Source organism: Plecotus auritus (assembly GCF_963455305.1).
Source record: "Plecotus auritus genome assembly, chromosome: 9".
NCBI lineage: Eukaryota > Metazoa > Chordata > Mammalia > Chiroptera > Vespertilionidae > Plecotus > Plecotus auritus.
This window is the reverse complement of record NC_137783.1, coordinates 20,614,386-20,641,278: the sequence shown is the minus strand read 5'-3', so window position 1 is coordinate 20,641,278 and position 26,893 is coordinate 20,614,386. Positions and strand designations below refer to the sequence as shown.

At 41.6% G+C, this 26,893-nt stretch overlaps 2 protein-coding genes across 5 annotated transcripts in view; one reads left to right on the top strand and one right to left on the bottom strand.

Annotated features, from left to right (window-relative positions):
* Positions 1–546: 546 nt before the first annotated feature.
* On the bottom strand, positions 547–20,559 carry COX15 (cytochrome c oxidase assembly homolog COX15). Of its 2 annotated transcripts, XM_080688082.1 has the most exons (9): positions 20,366–20,559; positions 17,849–18,039; positions 15,026–15,148; positions 14,554–14,740; positions 11,078–11,245; positions 9,006–9,087; positions 6,971–7,125; positions 2,685–2,798; positions 547–1,471 (listed from the first exon to the last, which is right to left on the bottom strand). In XM_080688082.1, the coding sequence occupies exons 1-9, from the start codon at positions 20,453–20,455 to the stop codon at positions 1,340–1,342; spliced, it is 1,242 nt and encodes a 413-aa protein (XP_080544208.1). In that variant the 5' UTR covers positions 20,456–20,559; the 3' UTR covers positions 547–1,339. The 2 variants fall into 2 exon arrangements, with proteins under 2 accessions (XP_080544208.1, XP_080544209.1); XM_080688083.1 differs by lacking the exon at positions 17,849–18,039 and having other exon boundaries at positions 20,366–20,538.
* Positions 20,560–20,614: 55 nt separating this feature from the next.
* The window catches only part of CUTC (cutC copper transporter), a 29,560-nt gene continuing 23,281 nt past the window's right edge, over positions 20,615–26,893 (top strand). For 2 of the 3 annotated variants that reach the window (XM_080688084.1, XM_080688085.1), the window contains exons 1-2: positions 20,615–20,799; positions 23,812–23,883. In XM_080688084.1, the coding sequence (XP_080544210.1) occupies positions 20,739–20,799; positions 23,812–23,883 (133 nt within the window). In that variant the 5' untranslated portion in view covers positions 20,615–20,738. The remainder of the gene's footprint in view (positions 20,800–23,811; positions 23,884–26,893) is intronic. The other variant, XM_080688086.1, reaches the window with a different exon arrangement.

Below are 26,893 nucleotides of genomic sequence, written 5' to 3'. Positions count from 1 at the left end.
CTGTTAAATCATTGTTGAGCAAACTGTGCAATGCATATTAGAGGGGAAGGCATTCTCCCTTATGCCGGGACATGGGTATATGTGTTACCTATGCCAATATACACCAAGTGGCCAGATTATTATGATCTCTGAACACATAATAATCTGGCCACTCAGTGTATATCCTATATAATAAAAGGCTAATATGCAAATTGTTCCCTTGACCCCTTAGACCAGCAGGCAGGCAGGCCAACCGCCCATGTCCCCTCCACCTAGCCAGGCTGGCCGGACCCCACCCATGCACAAATTCATGCACTGGGCCTCATATATATATACTGAGTGGCCAGATTATTATGCATCCAGAGATCATAATAATCTGGCCACTCTGTATAACCCACCATTCATTCCAGGACCAGAAGGAAGGATTACTGCAGATAAACTGGTTATCCTAATATTCTGATCATCGGTGTTGGTCTTTGCAACCAGCATTACTTTAAGGCAGTAGCTAATCATTATCCCTGTCATATGGATAGCATTTGTCACTGTTAAGTTAAAGACAGAAATATTCTGGGTTAAGAAAAGCAGATGTTTTAATTCCTTGGATGTTTTAAAAACAACTGACAGAATTGTTGAGGGACCTTTGAAAACATTATGATAAATTCATTTAATCTTGTAGGTATGACTTATTTTGGAAGAGGTGCCTGGGACATCAAACTCTAATTATTTTCCATTCATTCATGCAATATTTGGTATGTGTCCGATGCTGGCAATAATGCAAACCTAAAAATAATTCAGATAATCTCCATTCATCAGGATTGTGGATAGGCATAATAGTTATATAGCTTAATGCAACCAGATCTGTTTTTCCAAACTTACTCATCTTTAATAAAATGAAAATGAAGTAAAGTATCTGAACCTTGAACTTAATTCATTCGTTGCTCCTTTGTTGGAGGGAACTGTATAAGCGCTAGCATATGGTTCTTTGGATTGGATCATAATGCCCTCTGGTGACTATTATTAACTAAGGACAACTTTAGTTGGGGATCAGGAGAAATGGTATGGGAACCTACCCCAGTGACTCTAGTTCCTTTTTAAAGTAATTCTGTCTAGAAGAGGTGATATCCCATTAATAGGATCAATGTGAAAAATAACAGATTTTAAAAGGAACCGTTACTGTAATCATACCTAATGACATTCTTGATCCAGTGACTTCCAGAAACAGGCAAAGAATTTTTTAAAACCTGACCAATCTGGAAACCATTTGATATGCCAAGGTCCTTCTCTTAGCAAAACCCAAGTTCTTGTGCTCTAATGAGCTCTCAAAAGCAGTTTCAGTCCTACGCAGCTGATCCTTTTAGAATTATTTTGGGACTCTTCGGAGTTCGTTCATGAGCCAAAGGGCAACACTGAGCAGAGCCAAGGAGCCCGACTGGTGAGTAGCAGCCAAAGGAGTTGGAACATACATTAGCAGAGTGCTAATGCCCAAGCCCACCTGTTACAAAGGAAATGAGGCAGTAAGTAAAGCAGCAACCACAGATTCAGAGCCGAAACGACAGCAGCAACAGCCACATACACAAACCTCTCTCCTCCCATCAGAGCATTAAAAATACGTTTTTAATTTCATAAGTAAGGATATTTACAATGAAGTAAATTCAAACAAAACCAAAAACCCTAAAATTTCCCTTAAGTGTCCTTCACCCTATCCCAGTTCCCCTCACCAAAGGTAGTCACTGTTACCAGTTTCTACACACTTGTACTTTTATTGTTTGTTTATTTTTTAAATATATTTTATTGATTTTTTTATAGAGAAGAAGGGAGAGGGATAGAGTTAGAAACATCGATGAGAGAGAGACATCGATCAGCTGCCTGCTGCACACCTCCTATTGGGGATGTGCCCACAACCAAGGTACATGCCCTTGACCGGAATTGAACCTGGGACCTTTCAGTCTGCAGACAGACGCTCTACCCACTGAGCCAAACCGGTTAGGGCCACACTTGTACTTTTATATAAATGTTTTTTAGAAAAACATAGTTTTGTACTTTAAAAAAGAACATTGTTTTGTCCCTTTGCTTTTTTTCACTTAATATATGTCTTAAGAGCTTACTATTTTAAACTGTTATATAATATTCCACAGTATACATTTACCATAGTTATCTATTTAACTACTTACATTGGTTTCCAATTTTTCACCATTGCAGCAATTCTATAATGAATTTCCTTATAGATATAGCTCTTTGTGCATTAGAATATCTCTAGGGCAGGCACTAATAAGTCAATTTGCTGGTCCAAGGGATTATATAGTTAACAATTTAAAAGATATTGCCAAACTGCCCTCTGAAAAATACCATATAAACTCATGCTCTCACTAAGAATATATGAAGGTATCTATTTTCTTATACCTGTGCATTACCTGATTATCTTTTTCTTTCTTTTCCCCCCAAATCTGACAAGCACAAAATGGCAGGCATTGTTTTAATTTGCTCCTCTGTGATCATTAGTGAGACTAAACAGCTTTTTGTATGGTATTTATTGGCCATTCATCATTCCTCTTATAAGAATTATGTATTGATATCCTTATTTTATCTTCTGGTTATTAATCTTCTAGTCTATTTTAAGTATTGAAAATATTTTCTCTTAGCCTGTTACCTTTCCTTTTTAACCTTGTTTTGGGGATGCCATCAGGCCAAAAAGAAGTGGTTTATACCTGTGTATATGCCAAAGCCAGCAGAGTTGCTGCTGCCATCTTGGTCCTGCGAGGAAGGGGAATTCTCCGGGACAGGAAGTAGAGCGCTGTAATGGCAGTAACTGAAGTGATTCCCTGCGAAGGGGAAAGAGTCTTATCAAGTGCCAGCAGGAAGCGCCCCACCCTCCTGATTTCCGCTCACCTTCCATATATCTCCTCCAGAACCAGTGAGTAACCACAAGGCACCTCCCTGCCCCAGGCAGGGAGCCCCCTGCAGTTCCACCTCTGGTTTCTGCTCCTCAGTCTCCTTCCCACTCTTCTGCTGGCCACTTAAATGCAGGTGTGCCCCAGGTGCCACCTAAAGTTTCTGCGCCTGTCACTTTAAACACACTCTCTCTCGGTGATCTTACCCACCTTTCACTGTGGGTGCCCCCAGGCATGGCCCTCACATTTTAAACCATTCTTTGCACTCTTATCCCTAATTTTATACCTACAGTAATCTTGTATTTTTAAAGCAGGGCTGACCCCAGCCCATGAGGGTTATTATTATCCTGAGCAGTGAGTAGAGGAGGTGGTGGTGTTGCCAGCTATTGATAGAAAGATCTAAAGTCTCATTTTCTTCTTCTTTTTTTAAAATTTAATAAATCTTTATTGTTCAGATTATTACAATTGTTCCTTTTTTTCCCCCCATAGCTCCCATCCACCCGGTTCCCACCCCACCCTCTGCCCTTACCCCCCACCCCCCACTGTCCTCATCCATAGGTGTACGATTTTTGTCCAGTCTCTTTCCGCACCCCCACACCCCTTTCCCCCCAAGAATTGTCAGTCCACTCCCTTTCTATGCCCCTGATTCTATTATATTCACCAGTTAATTCTGTTCATCAGCTTTTTTTATTCATTTGATTTTTAGATTCATATCTATGTTGATATATGTTGATAGATATGTATTTGTTGTTCATAATTTTTATCTTTACCTTTTTCTTCTTCTTCCTCTTCTTAAAGAATACCTTTCAGCATTTCATATAATACTGGTTTGGTGGTGATGAACTCCTTTAGCTTTTTCTTATCTGTGAAGCTCTTTATCTGACCTTCCATTCTGAATGATAGCTTTGCTGGGTAGAGTAATCTTGGTTGTAGGTTCTTGCTGTTCATCACTTTGAATATTTCTTGCCACTCCCGTCTGGCCTGCATAGTTTCTATTGAGAAATCAGCTGACAGTCCCTATGGGTGCTCCCTTGTAGGTAACTAACTGTTTTTGTCTTGCTGCTTTTAATATTCTCTCTTTGTCTTTTTTTTTTTTTAAATATATTTTATTGATATTTTACAGAGAGGAAGGGAGAGGGATAGAGAGTTAGAAACATCGATCAGCTGCCTCCTGCACACCCCCCACTGGGGATGTGCCCGCAACCAAGGTACGTGCCCTTGACCGGAATCGAACCTGGGACCCTTCAGTCCGCAGGCCGACGCTCTATCCACTGAGCCAAACCGGTTTTGGCCTCTCTTTGTCTTTTGCTCTTGGCATTTTAATTATGATGTGTCTTGGTGTGGTCCTCTTTGGATTCCTTTTGTTTGGGGTTCTCTGCGCTTCCTGGACTTGTGGGTCTATTTCTTTCACCAGGTGGGGGAAGTTTTCTGTCATTATTTCTTCAAATAGGTTTTCAATATCTTGCTCTCTCTCTTCTTCTGGCACCCCCATAATTCGGATGTTGGTACGCTTGAAGTTGTCCCAGAGGCTCCTTACACTATCTTCGTATTTTTGGATTCTTTATTCTTTTTGCTTTTCCAGTTGTTTTTTGCTTCTTTGTATTTCAAATCTTTGACTTGATTCTTGCGATCCTCTAGTCTGCTGTTGGATCAGTCAGTGTATGCTTAATTTCTAGTTGGTCCTTTTTCATATCCTCGAGGGTCTTGCTAAATTTATTGGCCTTTTCTAGAAAATTCTTGAAAAACCTTAATACCATGGTTTTGAACTCTATATCCAGTCATTTGCTTTCCTCCATTTCTTTCATTTGTGATCTGTTTCTTTGTCTCCACATTTTGGCTGCTTCCCTGAGTTGACAGAGTGGCTTTGTGTGCTAGGTGTCCTATAGGGCCCAGTGGCTCAGCCTCCCCAGTTACCTGAGGTGGACACTCTTGGTGCACCCCTTTGTGGGCTGTGTGCACAGTCTTGTTGTAGTTAAGCCTTGATTGTTGTTGGTATCACTGGGAGGAATTGACCTCCTGGCCAATTGGCTGTGAGGATCAGCTGTGTCTACGATGAGAGAACTTCTGTGCTGGAGACACCCTTATGAAACAAGACTTGCAAAAGCCTCTGTGCTCAGCTTGGATGGGGCAGAGTCTCAGGGCAGAGCAGACAGCAATGGCTTCCCATCAGCCCTGCCCTAATAGGCCCCTGTGTCTCAGTGTCCCGTGGTAATCGCTGCAAGCACCTCGAGAGAAAGCCCGCTGCCAAACAGTCTGGTTTCTCCCCGAATGAGTCTGGGTCCCCAGAGTCTCGCTGGGAACTGGAGTTCAGTGCAGTCGGGAGCTTTTGTCTCCCTCCCGCTTGAGAAAGCCAGCCACGTACTCAGTTGCCCACCATCTCCACGTGCACATCTCGGTATCTCTGCCTCCTGCAGTTCCTCTGAGTCTCAGTGTGCTTTTCTCTTTCTTGACAGTCCAGTTTCACCCCGTATGAGTCTGGCTTCCTAGAGTCTTGCCCGGAATTGGAGTTCAGTGCAGTCGGGAGCTTTTGTCTCCCTCCCACTTGAGAAAGCCAGCCACGCACTCAGTTGCCCGCCTTCTCCGCGCGCATGTCTCTGTACCTCTGCCTCCTGCAGCTCTTCTGAGTCTCAGTGTGCTTTTCTCTTTCATTCTAGTTGTAGAATTTCCACTCAGCCAGCCTTCCTGTGGTTCTGGATGATGTCTGTTTTGTCTTTTAGTTGTAGTTTTTTGAAATTGTTGTGCGAGGCAGCAGTTTAGGTGTTTACTTATGCCGCCATCTTGGTTTCTCCTAAAGTCTCATTTTCATTCCTGCCCCTTCAGAACGAGGGACAGGGACTGGCAATAGGGTCTGTATTTCCCTTCCATGATGGCAAAGAGAATGTTTTTCTATCAAATCTGTACATCTATTTCACTTCTTTTCCTTTTCAGAGCTGTCCATGATGACAGTTTCAGACTTTGCTTATTCTAGAACAGGGGTCCTCAAACTACGGCCCGCGGGTCACATGTGGCCCGCCGAGGACATTTATCCGGCCCGCCGGGTGCCACTGACTGTCCTGCTTAGCAACCGACTCGTCCTGGGCCCACAGTACGCATAGGAATTAGTTCATAGTTTTTTTTTTAAACTATAGTCCAGCCCTCCAATGGTCTGAGGGACAGTGAACCGGTCCCCTGTTTAAAAAGTTTGAGGACCCCTGTTCTAGAATATGTGGCAGGGGGACTGAGCCCACACTCAGTGACTTGCGCAGCCCTAGCATTCCCTGTGGACATCTGAGACCTTTGGACTTCTCTGTGTGGATGTATTGTATCCTCTCAGACTTAACATACCTCTGTTGACAGAGCCCATGTCTAGCTCAGCACTCATTCCAATAGCCTCATTTTTGTTGGTCATGTTTTAAGCATGCCTCCAAAGAAACTTTGGAATCTTCCTTGATCTTTCCTCATCTTCATTTCTACAGCAATATTCTATTCCTTACAACCTCTCTGTTTCATCATTCTTCTTAAACCCACTCCCACCATGAAGCCTTGAACCCCACACTCTCACTCTCACCTGCATTCCTGCAATAGCACTGCTGCTTCTCACCTGTCTCCTTGTTGCTCATCTTCAATTTATCACTCCAGAGTACCAGACCAATCTTAACATGACCCATAGCAGGCCCTTAGTAAATATTACTTAAATAAAACAAAAAGTACATATGATGCTCTAGGCTCCTTGGGGGGGTGGGGTTCTGGTTCAGCTCTGACAGCTATGTGCTCAGCATCCACTGTCTGCGCACTCCCTTCTCTACTCAGTCTTTTCTCTGCTTAAATGACTCTCCTATGTGTGTGCAGGATTCAGGGAGGTTATCATTTGCTAGATGGTAAAAAGCAGATTCAAACTTTAAGAAGCTGGCATTATCCTGAAAGCCAGAAATTGGCTGGGAGGGTGTGTGGGTAATTAGGAGAAAAACATCGTATTAGAAAACTGCTACTCAATTTCCTCGTTAAAAGAAAGGACATGTAGTGCCCACTCTACCCTCTCACTGTTGTAATCAGTGCTTTGAACACCCCAAAGCCTGTGAGAGGCTCCCTGTGCTTAGTAGCCAGTAACCACCAGCCAGACTTACCAGAATCCGGTGATCAAACTGCACCATAGTAGGGTTCTCAAAAACATTCCTCAGGATGGGAGAGAAGGTGAAAAGGTCTTCTGGGATCCAAGATTCTCCCATCTTGGGGAAGGAGTTGTAAACAAGCCCAGCATCCAGTCCTGCCACAAAAGCCCCTGTATGCCAAGGTAAATGGTATTTATTAAAATGAGAGAAAGAGGAGGCCAAATACTATTCTGACACAGAAAAAGTTTATTTAGAGGGGGTTAATGGGGGAAAAAAGGGACATATGTAATACTTTCAATAATAACGATTTTTAAAAAAAGAAGTTTATTATCCCAGAGTTAGATAAAAGGAAGTGCCTTATATAAAGTGTTTACAGTAGGAGTACTCAAACAGGGAAAATACATCACAATCACCATGAAAACTTAAAAGAAAAACTACTATATTCTCACTTGCTCCCACCCCAAGATTCTGGCATGCCTCCCCTGGAGGAATGAACTAGAAGCTCTACAGAGACAAGCTAGTTTGAAAAAATTCCCTTAGTGATTTTCCCCCACTGAGAACTACTGATCTATTCTGGAAGAGTTCTTCCCCCAGATACCTGCATAATTTTCTCGCCTTATAAAAAAGATCTCCCCAATGATCCTATATAAGGCGGCACTCCCCTCCCTACCGTTATTCCATAAAGCGCTTTATTTCTCCACAGCACTGAACACTATCTGACATACTGTTTCTGTTTATCTCTTCCCCAAGTGCTCAAAAAAAATGTTTATTAAATGAACAAAGAAATGGGAAAAAAAAACACTTATAAACTAAATCCTGGATATGTTACTGGCTACTAAGCACATAAACAGAGTATTCGTGAATTATTATGATCAAATTATTATTTTCATTCCATTATTTATGATCAAAGAGGATTCAGAGATGTTTAGATCATATTCGTGATTCTGTAAATGCCATTTATCAATTCAAAATTAATTTTCTTCCACCAAGAAAAGAGGGAGGGGAGGTTAGGGAGATCACCGGTTTGATGGTTTTATTTTAAAGCAGTGCTGTCTAATGGAACTTTATGGGATGATAAAAATGTGCTATATCTGCCATCCAGTGTAATAGCTGCTAAGCCACATTTGGCTATTGAGCTCTTGAAATGTGGCTAGTGTGACTGAGGAACTAAACCTTAAATTTTATTTAATTTTAAACAATTTAAATTTAAATAGTCACATGAGACTAGTGGTTATTGTAATGGATAACACAGTTCGACAATGAGAGAGGTAGAGGTGTGATTTAAAGAATGAGAAAGATCTGCATTGGCCTCTTTGCCCCATTGAACTCCCTACCTTAGACCATCTTTGAGGAAAGGTCTTTTTTTTTTTTTTTTAATATATTTTATTGATTTTTTACAGAGAGGAAGGGAAAGAGAAAGAGAGTTAGAATCATCGATGAGAGAGAAACATGGATCAGCTGCCTCCTGCACACTCCCCACTGGAGATGTGCCCGCAACCAAGGCACATGCCCTTGACCAGAATCAAACCCAGGACCCTTGAGTCCGCAGGCCAACACTCTATACACTGAGCCAAACTGGTCAGGGCTGAGGGAAGGTCTTTTGTCTGACCCACCTTGTTATATGGGTAATAACAACAATAATGTTTACATAGTAATAACAGCTAATACTTATATAGTTTTTGTTACATGCCAGGTACTGTTGTAAACATTTCACATATTCTACTCATACTATTATCATCATCCCCATTTTACAGATGAGGTCACTGAGGACCAGAGATGTTCCAAAGCTCACCCAAGGTCACTGAGTTCACAGGTGGTAAAGTCAGGATTTGAGTCTAGGCAGTGTGGATCCAGGCAGCTGCTCAATACTTTGTTTAACTGACTTACACAGAATTTTTGGAAGGGAGGAAAGAATAGAAACAGAGGGTAAAGAGGTGGATATGAGAAAGGCAGATGTGAAAGGAAATATGAAGTTACAGGAAGAAAGGGAAAAGCATTAGGCAAGAGACCTGAGAGTGGAATGAAAATGGGCCATCTTGAAGAGTCCTACCTGAGAGAGCTGTAAGGAACACTAGGCCTGTTGTTCCGTGAGCAAATCGTCTCAACCGCAGGAGCTGACGGGTTTCAGGCAACTAAATAAATAAAAAAAACCCACTCAAGTTAACAGTACTGCAGGAACTACAAGAGGCAGCAAAGATCTCCATGGCTAAACCCAAGTGACAATTTGAAGTCAGATATTCTCTGACCCCTAAACGAGGTTAGGTACTCCCAGCAGATATTCTGTTCTGACACACATCATATTTTATTAAATTTATACATTTACCACCTATCTTCTCTGCTATCCTGTAAGTTTTGTGAAGGCAGGAACTGCCATCTGTCTTATCAGAGTAGCCCTAGCCCAAGACTTGGCATTAGGTACTCAATACAAATCTATTTCATAGCTGCATGATTTGCATTGTTCAGTCGGGGGTGGGGAGGAAGCTTTACTATGGTTAAAATGATGTGGCTTAAAATATAGGACTGGATTTTCATCATGTGTGTGATATTTAATGCTTACCAAATATAATCAGAATCAAAATTGCATAAAATGCCTAGAGTGGAGATTCTGGCATTTAATGCCTATAGTGGAGATTCTTGTGTTTTTGGTAAAGTCAAAATTTATTTTTGCTATAGCCAACTTTTGATACTAATCAGTGAGTCAGCAAATATTTATGAAGAACTTTATAAAAAGGTAACCATAAGATACAGAAAGGTGAAGTCAGAGTGCTGCCCTCAAATGCTTTGCAATCTAGTACGTGAAGAATGAGGTATCATTACTGAGATTTTTGTAGCACAATGTCAGGGCTGTCAAATAGAACTTCTGCAATGACAGACATGTTCTAGTATCTGTGCTGGCCCCAATAAATGGATAATGAGAACTTAAACAGAGGCTAGAGCAACTTAAAATTAAATAGAAAGTTAATTTTATTTAAAGTTGAAGTAAATAACACGTTTGTTTAAATTTAATTTTATTTAATATTAATTAATTAAAATTTAAATAGCCACATGTAGCTAGTAAGCTACTATGTTGGACAGCATCTCCAACTATATGTTTGACTATCTCAAATCCTTTCTGTAATTAGTGGAATACAAATAAATTTTAAAAGGAGAAAAACAATTCATTGATAATTAAAAAGTCAGTAGAGACTGTTTGGGAATGAGGGTGTATATGTGAGTGTGTGGTGAATATGTATAGAGGTGGGTTGGGAAGCCAGATGACAAGAAATGAAAGGAAAGAATGGGTTGTCAGGATGTACAGCTATCAATATAGGCAATCATTTTAGAAATTTGGCTTTGGAAGCCAGGAGAACAGGAATTTTTCAGATGTGGATTTGTCTACTATACCAATGTTTCAACTCCATCTGGCTTCCCTGTGGGATGACTGACAAGTCAACATCTCCCGTCCTTGTTGGGATCCAGGTCACTGGCTCCAAGTACCTATTGGATGATTCTACTTAAAAGTTCTACTGACATCTCAAAGTCTACTCCATGAACAGGTTATCCAGGTCAACCATGTCTTCAATACCTAAAATATTGTTCATTTAAAAAAAACAACAACTAGAAAAAACTTTAATCAGCCTACTGAGAAAATACTTGTGGCAAGATCACTGAGGTTTACTGTACTGTTCGGCTTGATGAATGGCAGGTCTCCATCTAAAGAACAAACAACCCAATATGGCTCTTGTGCACCACCACAGGGCCAGAAATCGCTCTTGTTCTGGCCTCCTTGCCTCGCCATTCCCATCCCTCCATAGAGTGGTTGGGATATCTCTTATTGTTGGTACTCCGTCCCACTTTTTCTAAAATTCATGTTTTCACCTTTTCCAATAGGCAATGCTGACAAAATATTCATCTCTTATACTATTTCTCCTTTGAATGAGTTGCTCCAGCTCAAAATAACTGCATGTTTTACTCTGCAATCTCAAAGCTATCTAGTCCCAAAGTTTAATGTTCCTCTAAACTTTGGTTTTATCTGGAAGCTGGTAAATTTGGGAATATGTACATTTTGACATAACTTCCTAGTAGAACCGGAATTACCTGTCAGCACTGTGTAGAAGTGTAACAATATAGACTGACTTTTACCTTGTGCTGAGGAAGCAGCAGTGAGAGCGAAGTCCACAAGCTGGCGCAATAAAGAACCAGGGCTGATCCCAGGTGGGCAGCAAGGCGGTACTGACTGACCCGAGGAATGTCATGAGAATCTGGTTTTTCTTCTAATCCACTTTTCACCATATACCATCCCAACAGACCCTAGAACCAAAAAGAGGCAAAGAAAACAAAGTTGAAACTGTCTATTCAACTTTACTCTTGGAGAAAATGAGTTATCGATTATCAGGCATCCTCCCTACCTGACACTTCCTTTCCATGCCCCTCCCATATCCTCTGTATCTCAGGAATCATGACTTACCCACATTTCCACATACAGCACCATAAATATTTAACTGCTGATTAGATTATCGTTTTATTGGGGTGTAAGTCAAATATAGAAAAGCATACAAAAGCTTATCTGTGGGCAAAACCTTACATATACTTGATATGATTTAACATTATGTGAACCAGTGAAATATGAGAATAAAAAGAGCTGTTTCTATAAAAACCAGACTGAATGTTTTGGAAGCTTGAGAAAGCTTAAAAACAACTACTGTCAAGTTAGGTGGGAATAGAAAATTTAAAAAGCTTTGTGGGGGTAAAAATCTGTAAGGCTTTGCAGTCAGATTGCTTTGCAAGTATCTAAGTTTTCACTTCTCTTAAGGGAAATGAAATAAAATGATAGTTTATGGGGGTGTAAGAGATCTGAGCTTGAACTCCAATCAGAGGACTAAAAAACAGGCTTTGGCTCTTCATCCTATATAATAAAAGCCCAGTGATCAAATGGCAGACCAACTGGACGACCACAGCCCCTCGCCCGGCCAGCCCCACCCCTGAGTGGGCCCCCCCACCCCAATGGGGGCAGGGCCCGCCGGCAAACCACCTGCAGCCCCTCATCCCAGCCAGCCCCCAACACCCCTGGCTCCCTGGTGCATGTACATTTAGTACAAGCACAAGAAAATAATTATCAGTCCCTTCTGTCCCCAACCAGAGTCTCCAGAGGGTTGTGCTAACACTGCACCCAAGGTGTGGAATTCTCCCTCCACAGCCCGCAGCCCCAGGAGACCTTCCAAATGAGCCAAAAAGGTGACCTAAGCATTAACAGGATGGCGGCCCTTTGCTGAGGAATGTAGAGAGGCTGGGTGGAGATTAGGTGACCTTTCAATCTCTCTTTAAAAGGGATGGCGAAGAGGACCCACAGGCTGCCAGGAGCAAAGGGTAGGCATATTCAAAAACAGAAAAACTTTTAAACAGACATGAAGATCATATTGGGAAACTGAGGACAGACCCCCAGGAAGAACGCAAAAATCATTAAAGGGCCATCATCCATGTTGATATACGTTTGCAAACAACACATAAACAACTTCATCTCATGGCACGTGAAATGCAAAACAGTTCTGTTGTGGGTTTTCTTTTGGCCATCCTAAAGTATAATTAGATCCAGCTGGGGGAAAGCTATAGTTTCCAGCATTAGACTCCACGGCTGGCCCCGCCCAATGGGCCCCCATTGGGGCAGGCCAGCCAGACCCCATCTGTGCACTAATTCATGCACCAGGCCTCTAGTTTTAAAATAAAGGTAATGAAAGTACATGTTTAAAAGTTAAGGTATGTATTATTATTCCATGATTCTCTGCTTTTACTAACTTTCAAGTAACCCAAACAAGTGTCAGTTCCAATCATATAAGATACTAGAGGCCCGATACATGAAATTCATACAAGAGTAGGCCTTCCTTCTCCTGGCTGCCGACACCGGCTTCCCTCTGGCACCTGGGACTTGGGCTTCCCTCTGGCCGCCAGCACCTAGGCTACCCTCTGGCTGCCTGCACCTGGGCTTCCCCTGCAGAGGGAGATCCCGCCCGCCCCCTGCAGCCTGCCGGTCGGTGGCCTGAGCCTCCCTCCCTCTTTGGGGCAATCGTGGAGCCCCTCGATTGATCGCCCCGCCAGCTGGTGGCCTGGGCCTTCCTCTGCAGGGCGATCATGGAGCGATGGCTGGGCCCCCAACCAATTGCATGGCACCCGCCTTGGTTGGCCTGGCACCAGTGGGTGTCATAGAGCGGTCCCAGATGGTCGTACCACTGTTCAGCCATTCAGTTGATTTGCATATTACGCTTTTATCATATAGGATAGCCCTGTCAGCCCCCGCCCTGCCAGAACAATAGAATCACGTTAAAAGGTAGAATTCTCCCACCTCTTTAAATATATGTTCCGCAGGAAATCTTTTTTGGGCATTTCTTCCCCCTTTATGATTACGCTGGATGTCCTATCTGGACTTCATTTGCATAGGACATTGGAAGATGAAGGAGTATAGAGTGTGATTTGCTAGCCCTCTCTTTTTTCCATACCCTATTTGCCATCTTCAATTTTCTGTTTCTCTTAGAGTCTGTCCTTAGTGGCATTTTTTTTTTTTCATTTTTAAACAAATTTTCATTTTGTTTTATTCTCCCTCCCCTAGTTTCTTTCCTTCTAAAATATATTTTTATTGATTTCAGAGAGGAAGGGAGAGGGAGATAAAAACATCAATGATGAGAGAGAATCATTGATTGGCTGCCTCCTGCACGTCTGCATTGGGAATCAAGTCCACAATCCAGGCATGTGCCATGACTGGGAATTGAACCATGACTTCTTGGTTCATAGGTTGATGCTCAACCGCAGAGCCAAGCCAGCCAAGCATTCCCCTCTCCCCTAGTTTCTATTAGACTTTTATTAATGTCTAATTCCTTATTATTTGCTTCTATTGCCTACATCTCTTCCAACTCCCTCATTTCCTTCTATTTGGTTCATAATTTCATCATTTCCACGTTAAATTAACCAATTCACTTCCTCCTGATCAGATTTTGATATTTCTTTGATATTTTGATACTCTCCCTTAGGGCCTGTATACTTTGACCCAAATATTCATGTCTTTTCCAATACCCCTTTTCTTGGCTCTCAGCCTCAGAGTCACTCAATGATCTTTTCCTACCATTTATAGTATATAGTACTTTAGTACCTCTCAACTATATCTATATTTTAAAATTCCTCATCCCACAAACTGTTTCTCTTTTGGAATTTTCTTATTTGCTTCTATAGCCATTCTACCATAGGGATCCCAGATCCGCACAGAACTGGCAAGATAGAAAAAGGGAAGAGATGAAAATCCAGGAGAGCCATGGTGGGAAAGAAACTCTAATTCTTTTGACACAAAAATATATTTGAGTGCTTACTAATTCCAGGCACTAACCTAAGTTCTTTATATGCATGATCTCATTTAATATTCATGAAACCTAAACAGTAGGTACTATTATTATCCTTACTTACAGGCAAGGGAAGGATAGCCTACAGAGGTTAGGACTTGCCTACTACGTGGTCGAGCTGGGCCTTAAAGCCAGGCATGCTACACTAAAATCCACCGCTCACCTATTCTGTTAAACAATGCCAACTAGGAAGCTCTTGGGAACATCTCTTGTTTCCCAAACTTGTGTAAGTCTCACCTGGAAGCATACTAAACCACAGAGGGCAAGAACACGTCCTTTCATGTTGTGGCTGAGCCAGCCCTTTCTCCAAAAGTAGGCAGCAGGCAGGATGTATGCGAGGCCTACAAGGCGACCCCACATTCGGTGTGAGTACTCCATGTACCAGATGAACTTGAATTCTGCCAGTGTCATATCATGATTTAAGCTGGGTGAAAAGGGAAGTCAAAAAATAAGCAAGAGGAAACATCCATCTCAATTTTATTTCCCAACGGAATGCAGGAACTCAGTCTTGAAGCTTGATAGGTCTACCCTCTTCCTCATCAGTGACCTCAGGAACACTTTGGAATTGGAGGTTTAGTGTAGGAAGCTCACTAAACGTAACAGAGCCAAATATCAAGAAATAATGGGATCTAATCTTCTGACATGTTTAAATAAGCAAAAGACTGAGTAGATCTCATGGGATATTTACCTGATTTTTTATAATACTTACATTTTAAATTCTGGAAATTGCTGATATTTTTGGAATTCTGCTTCCCATTCCTCTTGGCTTGTAGGTGGCTTCATCTCCTTTATTAAATGCCAATCTACCATTGAGAGGCCAGACTCTGTCAATCTTAGGAAAGGGAAAAATTTGAGAGAGAGAGAGAGAGAGAGAGAGAGAGAGAGAGAGAGAGAGAGAGGATGTGTAATGCTGGATGACTCATAAATAGTTTATGGCAACAAGTGGATCTAAAGGTAAACATTTCATTGTTTCCTCTCCAATACCTTTCTCTTCCCTTACTGCTTAGAATTTTGACGGAAACAGCAAAATCAACTCTTAGACCAAGGAAATTTGCCCTAAATGCATAACCAAGGAAAATAGATTGGATATATAGATAACACACTTTAGGTTCTTGAGTAAATTTAAAGACAGCAAAATTCAAATTTGTCAGTGCCCATAACAGCCTATATAACATACAGTATCCTATCTAATAAAAGAGTAATATGCAAATTGACTGTATCTCACTACACCCACAAGCCATACCCACCAGCCAATCAGGAGCGAGTATGCAAATCAACTGGGCCTAGGCCTCTGCTCAAGGCTACAAAGTTTCAATTATAGAAGATAAATAAATCCCAGATACCAGGGCCTCCGCTTGGGTAGCCGGGGGGCGTGGCCGGCCTGCAAACCACCACAGGACCCTCGCCCAGGCAACCCCATGCCCCAAGGGAACCCTACCCTGATCCAGGACACCCTTCAGGGCAAACCAGCCGGCCCCAACCTGTGCACCAGGCCTCTATCCTATCTAATCCTATCTAATAAAAGGATAATATGCAAATTGACGGTCACTCTAACACACAAGATGGCTGCCCCCATGTGGTCAAAGATGACTGCCCCCATGTGGACACAAGATGGCCGCCACAAGATGGCCAGCAGGGGAGGGCAGTTGGGAGGGACCAGGCCTGCAAGGGAGGGCAGTTGGGGGCAATCAAGCCTGCAGAGGAGGGAAGTTGGGGGCGACCGGGCCTGCAGGGAAGGGCAGTTGGGGGGGACCCAGGCCTGCAGGGGAGAGCAGTGGGGGGGGACCAGGTCTGCAGGGGAGGGCAGTTAGGGGTGACCAGGCCTGCAGAGAAGGGCAGTTAGGGGCAAACAGGCAGGCAGGGGAGTGGTTAGGGGTGATCAGGCTGGCAGGCAGAAGCAGTTAGGGGCAATCAGGAAGGCAGGCAGGCAAGCAGTTGGGAGCCAGCAGTCCTGGATTGTGAGAGGGATGTCCGACTGCCCGTTTAGGCCCGATCCTACCTGGATTGGGCCTATAAGGGCAGTCAGACATCCCTCGAGGGGTCCCAGATTGGAGAGGGTGCAGGCTGGGCTGAGAGACACACACCCCCGTGCACGAATTTCATACACCGGGCCTCTAGTTTGAAATAAGGGCACAGGGAATGTGGAGAGAATTTGAGAACACGTACTTAATTAAAACCAAAGGTATTTTCACCAAAAGGAGTTAGTGTTCCGTAAGTAAAAGGCTGATTTTAGGCTTGAGGCAGGAAATGTACAAGAAGAGCCTGGAATATTTTATCATCCAGAAAGCAAGGACTCAAAGATTACCAAGGTCCTGTCAAAACGACTCTGGAGCCAATTTGAGAGGTTCTCACTGATTAAGGATGGGAGGATTTGAGCAAAACATCACTGCAATGGATTGAAACAAGTATGTTTAAACCTATGAGCTCATAATGATACTTAAAAACACACACTTTATTGTTTACCTTTGGATGGTATGTGGGAACCAATTTATTATTTTGAAAATTGGTAAATAAAGGGAAAGAATCAAGTATTTACCCTACTTTTCCTATATACAATGTACCTTAGGGATAACCCAATTGTTGATGAGAGAAAGTTTCTCTTTAGAGCTGAGCTACTAGAATATTACAATTTTTTAAAAATATATTTCATTGATTTTTTACAGAGAGGAAGGGAGAGGGATAGAGAGAAACATCAATGAGAGAGAAACATTGATTAGCTGCCTCCTGCACACTCCCTACTGGGTATGTGCCTGCAACCAAGGTACATGCCTTTGACCGGAATCAAACCTGGGACCCTTGAGTCCCCAGGCCAGCGCTCTATCCACTGAGCCAAACCCATTATGGCTAGAATATTACAATTTTAAACTCTAATGAAATAATGGATCTAGGCAATGATCACAAATGGTGTTTGGCATCTCTAATAGACAGTATTTATAAATGTTATAATCACCTATGAAGTTATTTTGCCCCCTGTCCCAACCTGAAGCTGATCAAGCAATAACCAGTTTACAGGAAATACAGGGGACAATGGGACTTGTTAACCACCACAATCATTGTATGCCATCAGAAAAATCCAGACTGGGAAACTCTATAGGACAAATGATTTGGGTTTCTTCAATAAAAACTGCAAAAGGGGGGGGTGGTGGTGACAGGGAAAGGGGAGGTATAAAGAGACCTAAGAGGCATATAAACTAATTGTGATGTACGGAACTTACCTGGGTTTAATTCAAACTGTACACAAAATTTTGAGACAAATTTGAACTCTGATTATAGGGGGAAATATACACAAACAATGTACAGCTAACAATTAAGATCTAAACCAGTCTTTACGAAGTGCTCCTATTAAATAAACCCTAAACTGTTCTATGTCAGGGCAAGCTATCAGACATATTCCCTCTTTAGGCCCCAGTTTCTGCATTTGTCAAATGAAAGAAGTAGACTACATGATTCCTAGGGTCCTTTCCCCCTTGGTCATCCTGTACCTCTACTGATGACCCAAACGGCTGACAACTGCCATGAGCAAATTACTCACCTAGTTACTCCACCAAGAATAACTGCTCCAGCCACTGTTCCACTGCAGACCAGGAGCCATCGGCCCACCACCCGCTCAGCAGCCTTTGAAGGAAGGGACACTGTACCCCTTCCAGATTGTAAAGCTACTTCAGAGATGGTGCTGTATTGCCCTGGCCTCAAGGGGATCCAGATCCCACAGCTGCAACCACACTAAGGATCAAGACAGATAAATGACAACTGGAGAAAGAGGGAGAGACCTCACGTCACTGCTGCTCACCCTCAGTCCCACTGTGCTGTGCAACATCTCCACTGCGGCTGCCCCGGTAAATCATCTCTTCACTGCATTATTGTCTCCACCTTCCTACCAGTTTTCCTGCCTGTAGTCTTGGCCTCATTCGAATCCATTGCCACACTACATGAACCTTCTGATCTCTGCATACTTCCCCCAGACTTAACTCTACACCTAGACATGGGTTATTTTATTTCTTCTGTGGATCTTTAAATAAGATTTCTGGGACACCACTTGTTCCCTGATAGAAAATACAGGTAGCCTGGCCGGTGTGGCTCAGTCGTTGAGCATCAACCTATGAACCAGGAATTCCTGGTCAGGGAACATGCCCGGAATGGGGACTTGATCCCCAGCAGGGGGCGTGCAGGAGGCAGCAGACCAATGACTCTCATCATTGATGTTTCTACCTCCCTTCCCCTCTGCAATCAATACAGGCATACCTCGTTTTATTGTGCTTCAATTTTTGCATTTTGCAGATATTGCGTTTATTTTACAAATTGAAGGTTTGTGGCAACCCTGCATTGAACAAATTGAAAACTTCCCGGAACGCAGTCACCATTCTAGATGCCATTTAGAACATTTGTGATTCACAGAAAGAGGTGAAAATATCACTATTAACAGGAGTTTGGAAGTTGACTCCAACCCTCATGGATAACATTGAGGGGCTTAAGTCTTCAGTGGAAGGAATAACTACAGATGTAGAAATAGCAAGAAAACTAGAATTAGAACTGGAGCCTGAAGTGTGACTCAACTGCTGTAACCTCATGATAAAACTTGAACAAATGAGGAATTGCTTCTTTTGGAGAAGGAGAAAAAGTGGTTTCTTGAGATGGAATCTACTCTTGGTGAAGATACTGTGAAGGTTGTTGAAATGGCAACAAAGGACTTAGAATATTACATAAACTTAGTGCTAAAGCAGTGGCAGGGCTTGAGTGGATTGACGCCAATTTTGAAAGAAGTTCCACTGTGGATAAAATGCTAACACACAGCATCCCATGCTATAGAGAAATCATTCTCATGAAAGGAAGTCAATCAATGTAGTAAACTTCATTGCTATCTTATCTTAAATAATTGCTACAGCCACCCCAACCTTCACCCTGATCGATCAGCAGCCATCAATAAATACCAAGGCAAGTCCCTCCACAAACAAAAAGATGAGGACTCACTGAAGGCTCAGATGATGGTCACCAGTTTTTAGCAGTAAGGTATTTTTAAATTAAGGTATGTGCATTAAATTTTAGACATAATGTTATTGCACACTTAATAGTATAATGAAAATATAACTTTTATATGCACTGGGAAACCCAAAAATTCATGTAACCCGCTTATGTGACATTGGCTTTAATGCAAGGGTCTGGAACTGAATCTGCATTATCTCCGAGGTATGCCTGTAATACCTACTGCAGACCTCAGTTTAGAAGTCACCTCCTCTGGTTGATATTTTCACCTCTTTCCCTGGGAACTGTTCCCAGACTATCCTAGGTCTGCAACAGGTCACTCTCAGCACACTTTATCTCAACACACTTTAGGTTCCCCCCTATCTCCCACTAAACTATGAGCTGTGGGACAACAGTGTCTGGTCCTTTCTCTCCTGCTTCCTTTGTTTCAGACACAGTTCCCTTACCTAACAAAACCTTAATAGATTTAATAAATGAATTATAAGTAACTAAACTGTGCCCTCCTCCAGGGCAGTAGCCTTTTGATAGTTATATTTGCTTCCCAGTTCCTAACACGTAACAGTCACTCAATACAGTAATAGTTAGTTGAGTGGATACACGTCCTCTTCTGACTATCCCTGAGGGCCAAAAGACCATATTTGGCTTCCTGCTTCTAATTAAGTAACTTTAGACAACTTACATTAGGCCTCCATTTCCTTCTTTGCAGAAGGGAGTTATACATTCCTTAACCTGGTTACATGGGTACTTTTAGCAAAAAATCAAATATCTGGATAAAATTTACTGGGCTTTTACTTTGTGCTAAGTGCTTAAGAATATTAAATTTAATCCTTCCAGAAATCTTATGAATTAAGTATTGTTGTTATCCCCATTTTTACAGATGTGGAAATTGAGGCACAGAAAGGTTACCTAACTTGGCTAATAACACAGCTAGTACGTGGTAGGTCCAGTTCAGAACCCAGGGGCTCTGGAAACAAGGACACGCGGCTTGAACTCTAAGGCGCTACGGAAACGTGCTGTGGGGTTAGCTATGGTCTTTCTCCCCGTGTCCGCTTCTGCTGCGGCGCGGTACCTGCGTTCTAGGCGCCGCCCTGGGACCCAGGAGTCGGAGACACGGGCTCCCCATCAAGGCCTTCAAGGGCGGAAAGAGTAATCGCTGCATACTGAGGACGGTGCCCGGCCGCCACCTCCACACCCCAGCACTCGGAGGACTCCCTCTGCTTCGGAAAGAAGCACTTCCGAGTCACACTAAGCGAGCTCCTCCTCCTGAGACAGCGGGGCGAGCAGTGACTGCGCCTGCGCCGGCGACTTGGCCTTCGCGGGGGCTGCTGGGGCGTGGACGGCGGGGGCGCGCGCAGCGGTGGGAACGAGCTTCTCTGGTCGCGCGCACCAAAACCCGGATCTGAGTGGAAACCGTAGCCTCGCGAGGGAGGAACGCGTGGAGGATGAAGAGGCAGGGGTCCTCCTCGGAGCGGACACGGGCTTGGATACCGTCCGCGAAGGCCGGTGCGGAAAGGGGCGGGGAGGGGACGGCCCACCTCGCTGCCCGGAGCGGGCGGGGCTGCCCGGGCTTCTGATCGACCAGTGGATTGATCGCTATTTCCCTCGGGGTCTCCTGCGCTACAGGTTCTGTCATTCCGGCTTTAAACACGTGGAAAGGGGTGCCTGAGAAGGGGCGTGTAGTGAGAGCGGCCCGGCTCTGGAGCCAGATGTGTGGGTTCGAATCCCTGTGCCCCCATGTATCCTCGTGCGGTTGTATTCAAGTTGGTTAACTTCTCTGAGCCTCACGTTTCCCGTCGCCACTCGAGCATCGCTGTGATGCTTAGATGGCGAGTGCTGAGCACGTTATGGTGACGGCTCCATAACCTGCAGCTGCTACAGCGGCCGTGGGGTTGTCTCCACAGCCACACAGCCACCAGTGGCAGAGCTGGCAGCGGCCACAAGTCCCGAGTTCCTCCTGTCGCGCCAGGGTAGGATGGCATGGCAGGAGCTGGGATTTGACAGATCCCTCCGTGAATTCTGGGTCCCTCCCAACCAGCGGTTCTCAAAAGTTTTTGTTCTCAGGATCCCCTTTCCCTCCTAAAAATTATTGAGGACCTCAAAGACCTTTTTTTATGTAGGTTAAATCTATTGATACTGACTGTATTTAAAATTAAAACAAAGTTTTAAAATAGTTATTAACTAGAAAATAACCATAATAAACCCATTACATGTTAACGAAAATAACTTTTTTTTTTTTCTGAAGAGCTGTTTTCCTCAACAAACAAAATGGAATAGTGCCAATGTTTTGTATTTTTGCAGACCTCTTTACTATCTGGCTTAATGGAATTCTCATGTCTGTGTTCTTATACCTGCTTCTGCATTCAGTCTGACATGTCAGGTAGCCTGCCCAAAACTCCACTTGTGAAATAATTAAAGTGCAAAAGGCAAATAAAATTTTAATATCATGAAATTTTTCACTGCACAGACCCTGAAAGGATCGTCTAAAATTCTAAGATCCCTAAGGCCCCCAGAGCTAACTGACCTGCTACACTTTGAGAACTGCTCCAAACAAGTATCTTTTTCTTTGATCCCCATAATAACTTTGATTTGCCTTACTCCGGCTTCTGTCATAGCCTTTTGTGTGCATCCCCACCCTCTCCTAGCCAAGGCCCTTTCTTGCATGAGGTAAATGGTACCCCTGCAGCATTGTCCAGTTAGATTGACATGACAGCTGGTATGGGTGGCTATCAGGAAACTCATAGAATTAATGCAGCACTGTGGGTTAACTCTTTCACAGTTTGAGACTGATAGTCTTCTTTTAAATAAATGAAACAGTTGCAACTTGATCTTAGCAGATGATAGATTTATGTTTTTCTTTTTTAAAAATATGTTTGTTTTTGTTTCTTTATTGATTTCAGGGAGGGAGAGAGAGATAGAAGCATCAATGATGAGAATCATGATGGGCTGCCTCCCGCATGTCCCCCGACCAGGAATCGAACCGTGACCTCCTGGTTCATAGGTCAATGCTCAATTACTGAACTACTCCAGCCAGGCTAGATTTTTGTTTTTTAAATTAAAAATTGCTTTTTAAAAAATGATAAAAGCAATATTGGGTAAAAGAAAAGTCAAGCAATGTAGGAAAGTAAAAAGATAGTAAAGGCATTCCAAATCCCAGCACCTAGTTGTAATCATTATCAGTATGTGGTAACCATTCTTTCAGATATTGAATGAAGTATGCATTCAGAATTCTTAATTTTTAAAAATTATGTGTTTAGCTTACAGAAAAAATGCAAAACTATTTTCATCATACTTTTTAGTGCAGATATGTGACTTTTTATGAATTTGTAATTATTCAGCCTTTAGTAAATGTTTGCTTGACTATTGTGGACCATGGTAGACACTGTGCTTACTGTGGGTGATAATAAAGATTTCTCACATAAAGACCTTATTAGGCCTTGGCCGTGTGGCTTAGCTCATTAGAGCATCCTCACAATATGCCAAGGTTGTGGGTTCGATCCCTGGTCAGGGCACATACAAGAATCAACCAATGAATGCATGAATAAATGGAACAACAGAATGATGTTTCTCTTTCTTTCCCTCTCTTCCCTCCCCCCTCCTCCCTGTCTAAAATCAGTAAGTTAAAAAATAAACTTTGTGGGGAAAAAGACCTTATTTACAAACTTTAGATCAAGTAAGAGGGATCAGACACTTATCTACATAAATAATAACAGATAGAAAATCGTATTTTGAAGAGATACAGTTAGTGTTTTAAAGAACATATAACTTATAAAGAGTTATATGAGTTCAAAAAAGGGAGATACAATTTCCTACTTTGGGAGAGAGGAAGTGTCATGGAAATATGGTTTGACATGAGTCTTGGAAGAGTTTAGCAGTCAAAGATGGAACTGGAAGGACTTTGTGGATTGAGGAGATGGCATAAGCAAGAGCAGGAATGAGGATTAGGGACAACTGGAGGCATATAGAGAAAATACCTTGTAGTTAATGAAACTAGTATGTTTTGCACATTTAGTTGATAGTATCACTTTACATGATTTATCTTCACTACTCTGGGGTAGGTACTACAACCTACTAAGTTGTATAGACAACTTAGGCTAAATAATTTGTCTAAAATCATACAAGTATGGAGGGGGGCAGGATTTGAAGTCCATCCTAGCACTTAAACATATATTCCTTGTAAACAAGTTTTAACGTATTCTGCAGGCACTCATTGAGAAGCATTGAAAGAATCTTGACCTGGAATGTGATGATGAGGTCTGTGTTTTAGGAAGATTAATTTGGCATTCAGTAAATATTGTTTCCAGTATAATTTTTTGTATGTTAGTGTTCTTATTTCATAGTCCAAAGACATCAGTTTTATAATTAACATATTTTATTGCATTCATGGGCCCTTATATACTTATACACTTTCCTATATTGGACATTTGAATTTTGGCAGCAAAATATAAAATGATAGTGGTAGATTGGTCTGGATAAATAGTCCCATCATGGTATTGCATTGTTTTTCATGTATTTTAGGGACAGCAAATGGATTTCTCATGGAAGTGTGTGTTGATTCAGTGGAGTCGGCTGTAAATGCAGAAAGAGGAGGTAAGAAAAATTGGAGAATGAATGATAGTTTCCAGTCCTTTTTTAAAAAATATGTTTTTTAATTGATTTTTAGAGAGAGAGGAAGGGAGAGGAATAGAGAGATAGAAACACCAATTCGGGAAAAACATCATCAATTGGCTGCCTCCTGCATGTGCCCAACTGGGGATTGAACCTGCAACCTGGTCATGTGCCCTGATCGGGAATTGAACCAGTGACCTCTTGAATCATGTGTCGACACTCAACCACTGAACCACACTGCCGGGCTACAGTCCTTTTAAGAGACTGAAAATGAATCCTGTGAACTGACCTTGGGAGCCTTTGTGATTCGGAAGGATTCTATTAATTCTTTTGAAAACAACTAAAAAACCTACTGGAAAATTATGATGTTTTAGTCTTACTCCCTAGTAGTTTACATTTTGAGTTAGTGTCCACAATATTGCTTACTCATCAACTTCATTTTTTTTAACTTAGCAAAGATTTATTTTTTTCAAATTAATTGATTTAAAGATGATTTTAGAGATTTGTTATCATTTTCATTATTAGGATTTCTACCTTTATCTTTTTTTTTTTTTTTTTTTTTTTTTACCTTATTTTTACCTTAAGGTTTCTTTTGCACTGTGAACTGCTTTAATAGGAAGCATTTCAGGATCAGGAAATTTTTTTAGTTTTTTATTATAGAAAATTTCAAGCATATATAAAAATAGAGAAAATAGTATAATGAATCCCCATGTACCCATTACTTAGCTTCACTCATTTTTAGTACATGACCAATCTTTCATCTCTTTTGAGTGTTGGTGGGTGGTGGTGGGGGCGGGTGGTGGTGTCTACAAACTTTTGTAAAGAGCAACATAGTATATATTTTCAACCTTGCTTGCCACATTTGGTCTTTGTTGCATCTTCTTTGTGGGTTTTTTTGAAAAATATTTTATTTATTTATTTATTTGTGTGTGTTTTTTAGAAAGAGATCAATTTGTTGTTTCACTTATTTATGCATTCATTAGTTGATTTTTGTATGTACCCTGAGTAGGGATCCAACCTGCAACCTTGGCATTCCCAGATGATGCTCTAACCAATTGACTTACCAGACCAGGGCTTCATCATCTTTGTTTTTAAAAATAATCCTTTGAGTTCAACCTGGGTGGCTCAATGGTTGAGCATCAACCTATGAATTAGGAGGTCACAGTTTGATTCTCAGTCAGGGCACATGTCCGGGTTGCGGGCTCAATCCCCAGTGCAGGGCATGCAGGAGGCAGCCAATCATTAATTATCTCTCTGATCATTGATGTGTCTATCTCTCTCTCCCTCTCCCTTCCACTCTGAAATCAATAAATATATATATATATTTTTTTTTTTAAATATATTTTATTGATATTTTACAGAGAGGAAGAGAGAGGGATAGAGAGCTAGAAACATCGATGAGAGAGAAACATCGATCAGCTGCCTCCTGCACACCTCCCACTGAAAAATATATTTTTAAAAAATCCTTTGAAAATGTAAAAACCGGCCGAAACCGGTTTGGCTCAGTGGATAGAGCGTCAGCCTGCGGACTCAAGGGTCCCGGGTTCGATTCCGGTCAAGGGCACGGCACGTACTTTGGTTGCGGGCACATCCCCAGTAGGGTGTGTGCAGGAGGCAGCTGATCGATGTTTCTCTCTCATCGATGTTTCTAGCTCTCTATCCCTCTCCCTTCCTCTCTGTAAAATATCAATAAAATATAGTTTAAAAAAAAAGAAAATGTAAAAACCGTTGTTAATTTGGCAATAAAAAAACAACGAAGTACTGGTACATGCTGCAGCATAGATGAATTTTAAAAGATTATTATAAGTGGGAAAACAAATAGTAAAAATAATACCATGTAGTGTATGATTCTACTTATATGAAATGTCCAGAATAAGCAAATTTATGGACACAGAAAGTAGATTAGTGGTTGCCTAAGGCTGAGGAACATGGAGAGAGAGGAAAGTGACTGCTAAAGGGTGGGAGTTTTTTGTTGGAGGGGGTTTAAAAATGTAAGATTGATTATGGTAATGGTTGCAAAACTTCGTGAGTATGCTAAAAACCATTGAATTACACACTTTAAAAGGGTGCATTCTATGGTATGTGAATTATATGTCAATAAAGATGTTATTTAAAAAAAAACTTTTTTCAACTTGCAGGCCATAACAAAAATAAACTGTGGACCTTTGCCTGTGAGCCATAGTAGTTTGCTGACCTCTGATCTATATAATTACCTTCCATCTGGAGCAAATCTCAGACATCATGTCATTTCATCCTCAAATAATTTAGTATGTTTCTTTAAAAGGAAAATTAAAAAAAAAATAACCTTAATATCACTAACATGTCTTAAAACTTTGTTTCTTAATATCATCAAAAATACCCAGTTAGTTTTCAGATTTCTCCTATTAGCTCATACAGTTTTGTTTTGTTTTACAGTTCTTTGAATCAAGATCCAAACATTTTATTTGTTATGTCTTTTGTCTATTTCAGTGTTTCTCTTCTTTAATTCTTTCTTTTTTTTCCTTGTAGTTTGTTAATGAAACTGTGATTTTCATCTCTTAGAATATTCTACATTCTCAATTTTGCTGACTGTATATTTAGTATCATTTAATATGTTCCTCAGACTCCTATATTTCCTGTAAAATTATGGTTAACCCAAAGGCTTAATCAGGTTCAGATCTGAGTTTCTTGTAAGTACTTTACAGATAACATTGTTATACTACTCTCTGTTGCATCACATTAGGAGGATAACATCTTAGTTTCTTCTATTTTTGTGATATTAAGATTGATCAATGGATTCAGATATTGTCAGCTTAATCGATTCTTTATAAGGTTGCTTGTTAACTTTCATCTAATAATTTTAGCAATGCATATTTTAGTAGGGTTTGCAAAATGGTACAATATTAAGTTTAGCATTTGTTTACATTATATTAGCGGTATACTTCTATAAAGAAGATTTTCCCTCATCATCTGTTTGGGTATAAAAGAAAGGCAGAATAAATACTTGCTTCTT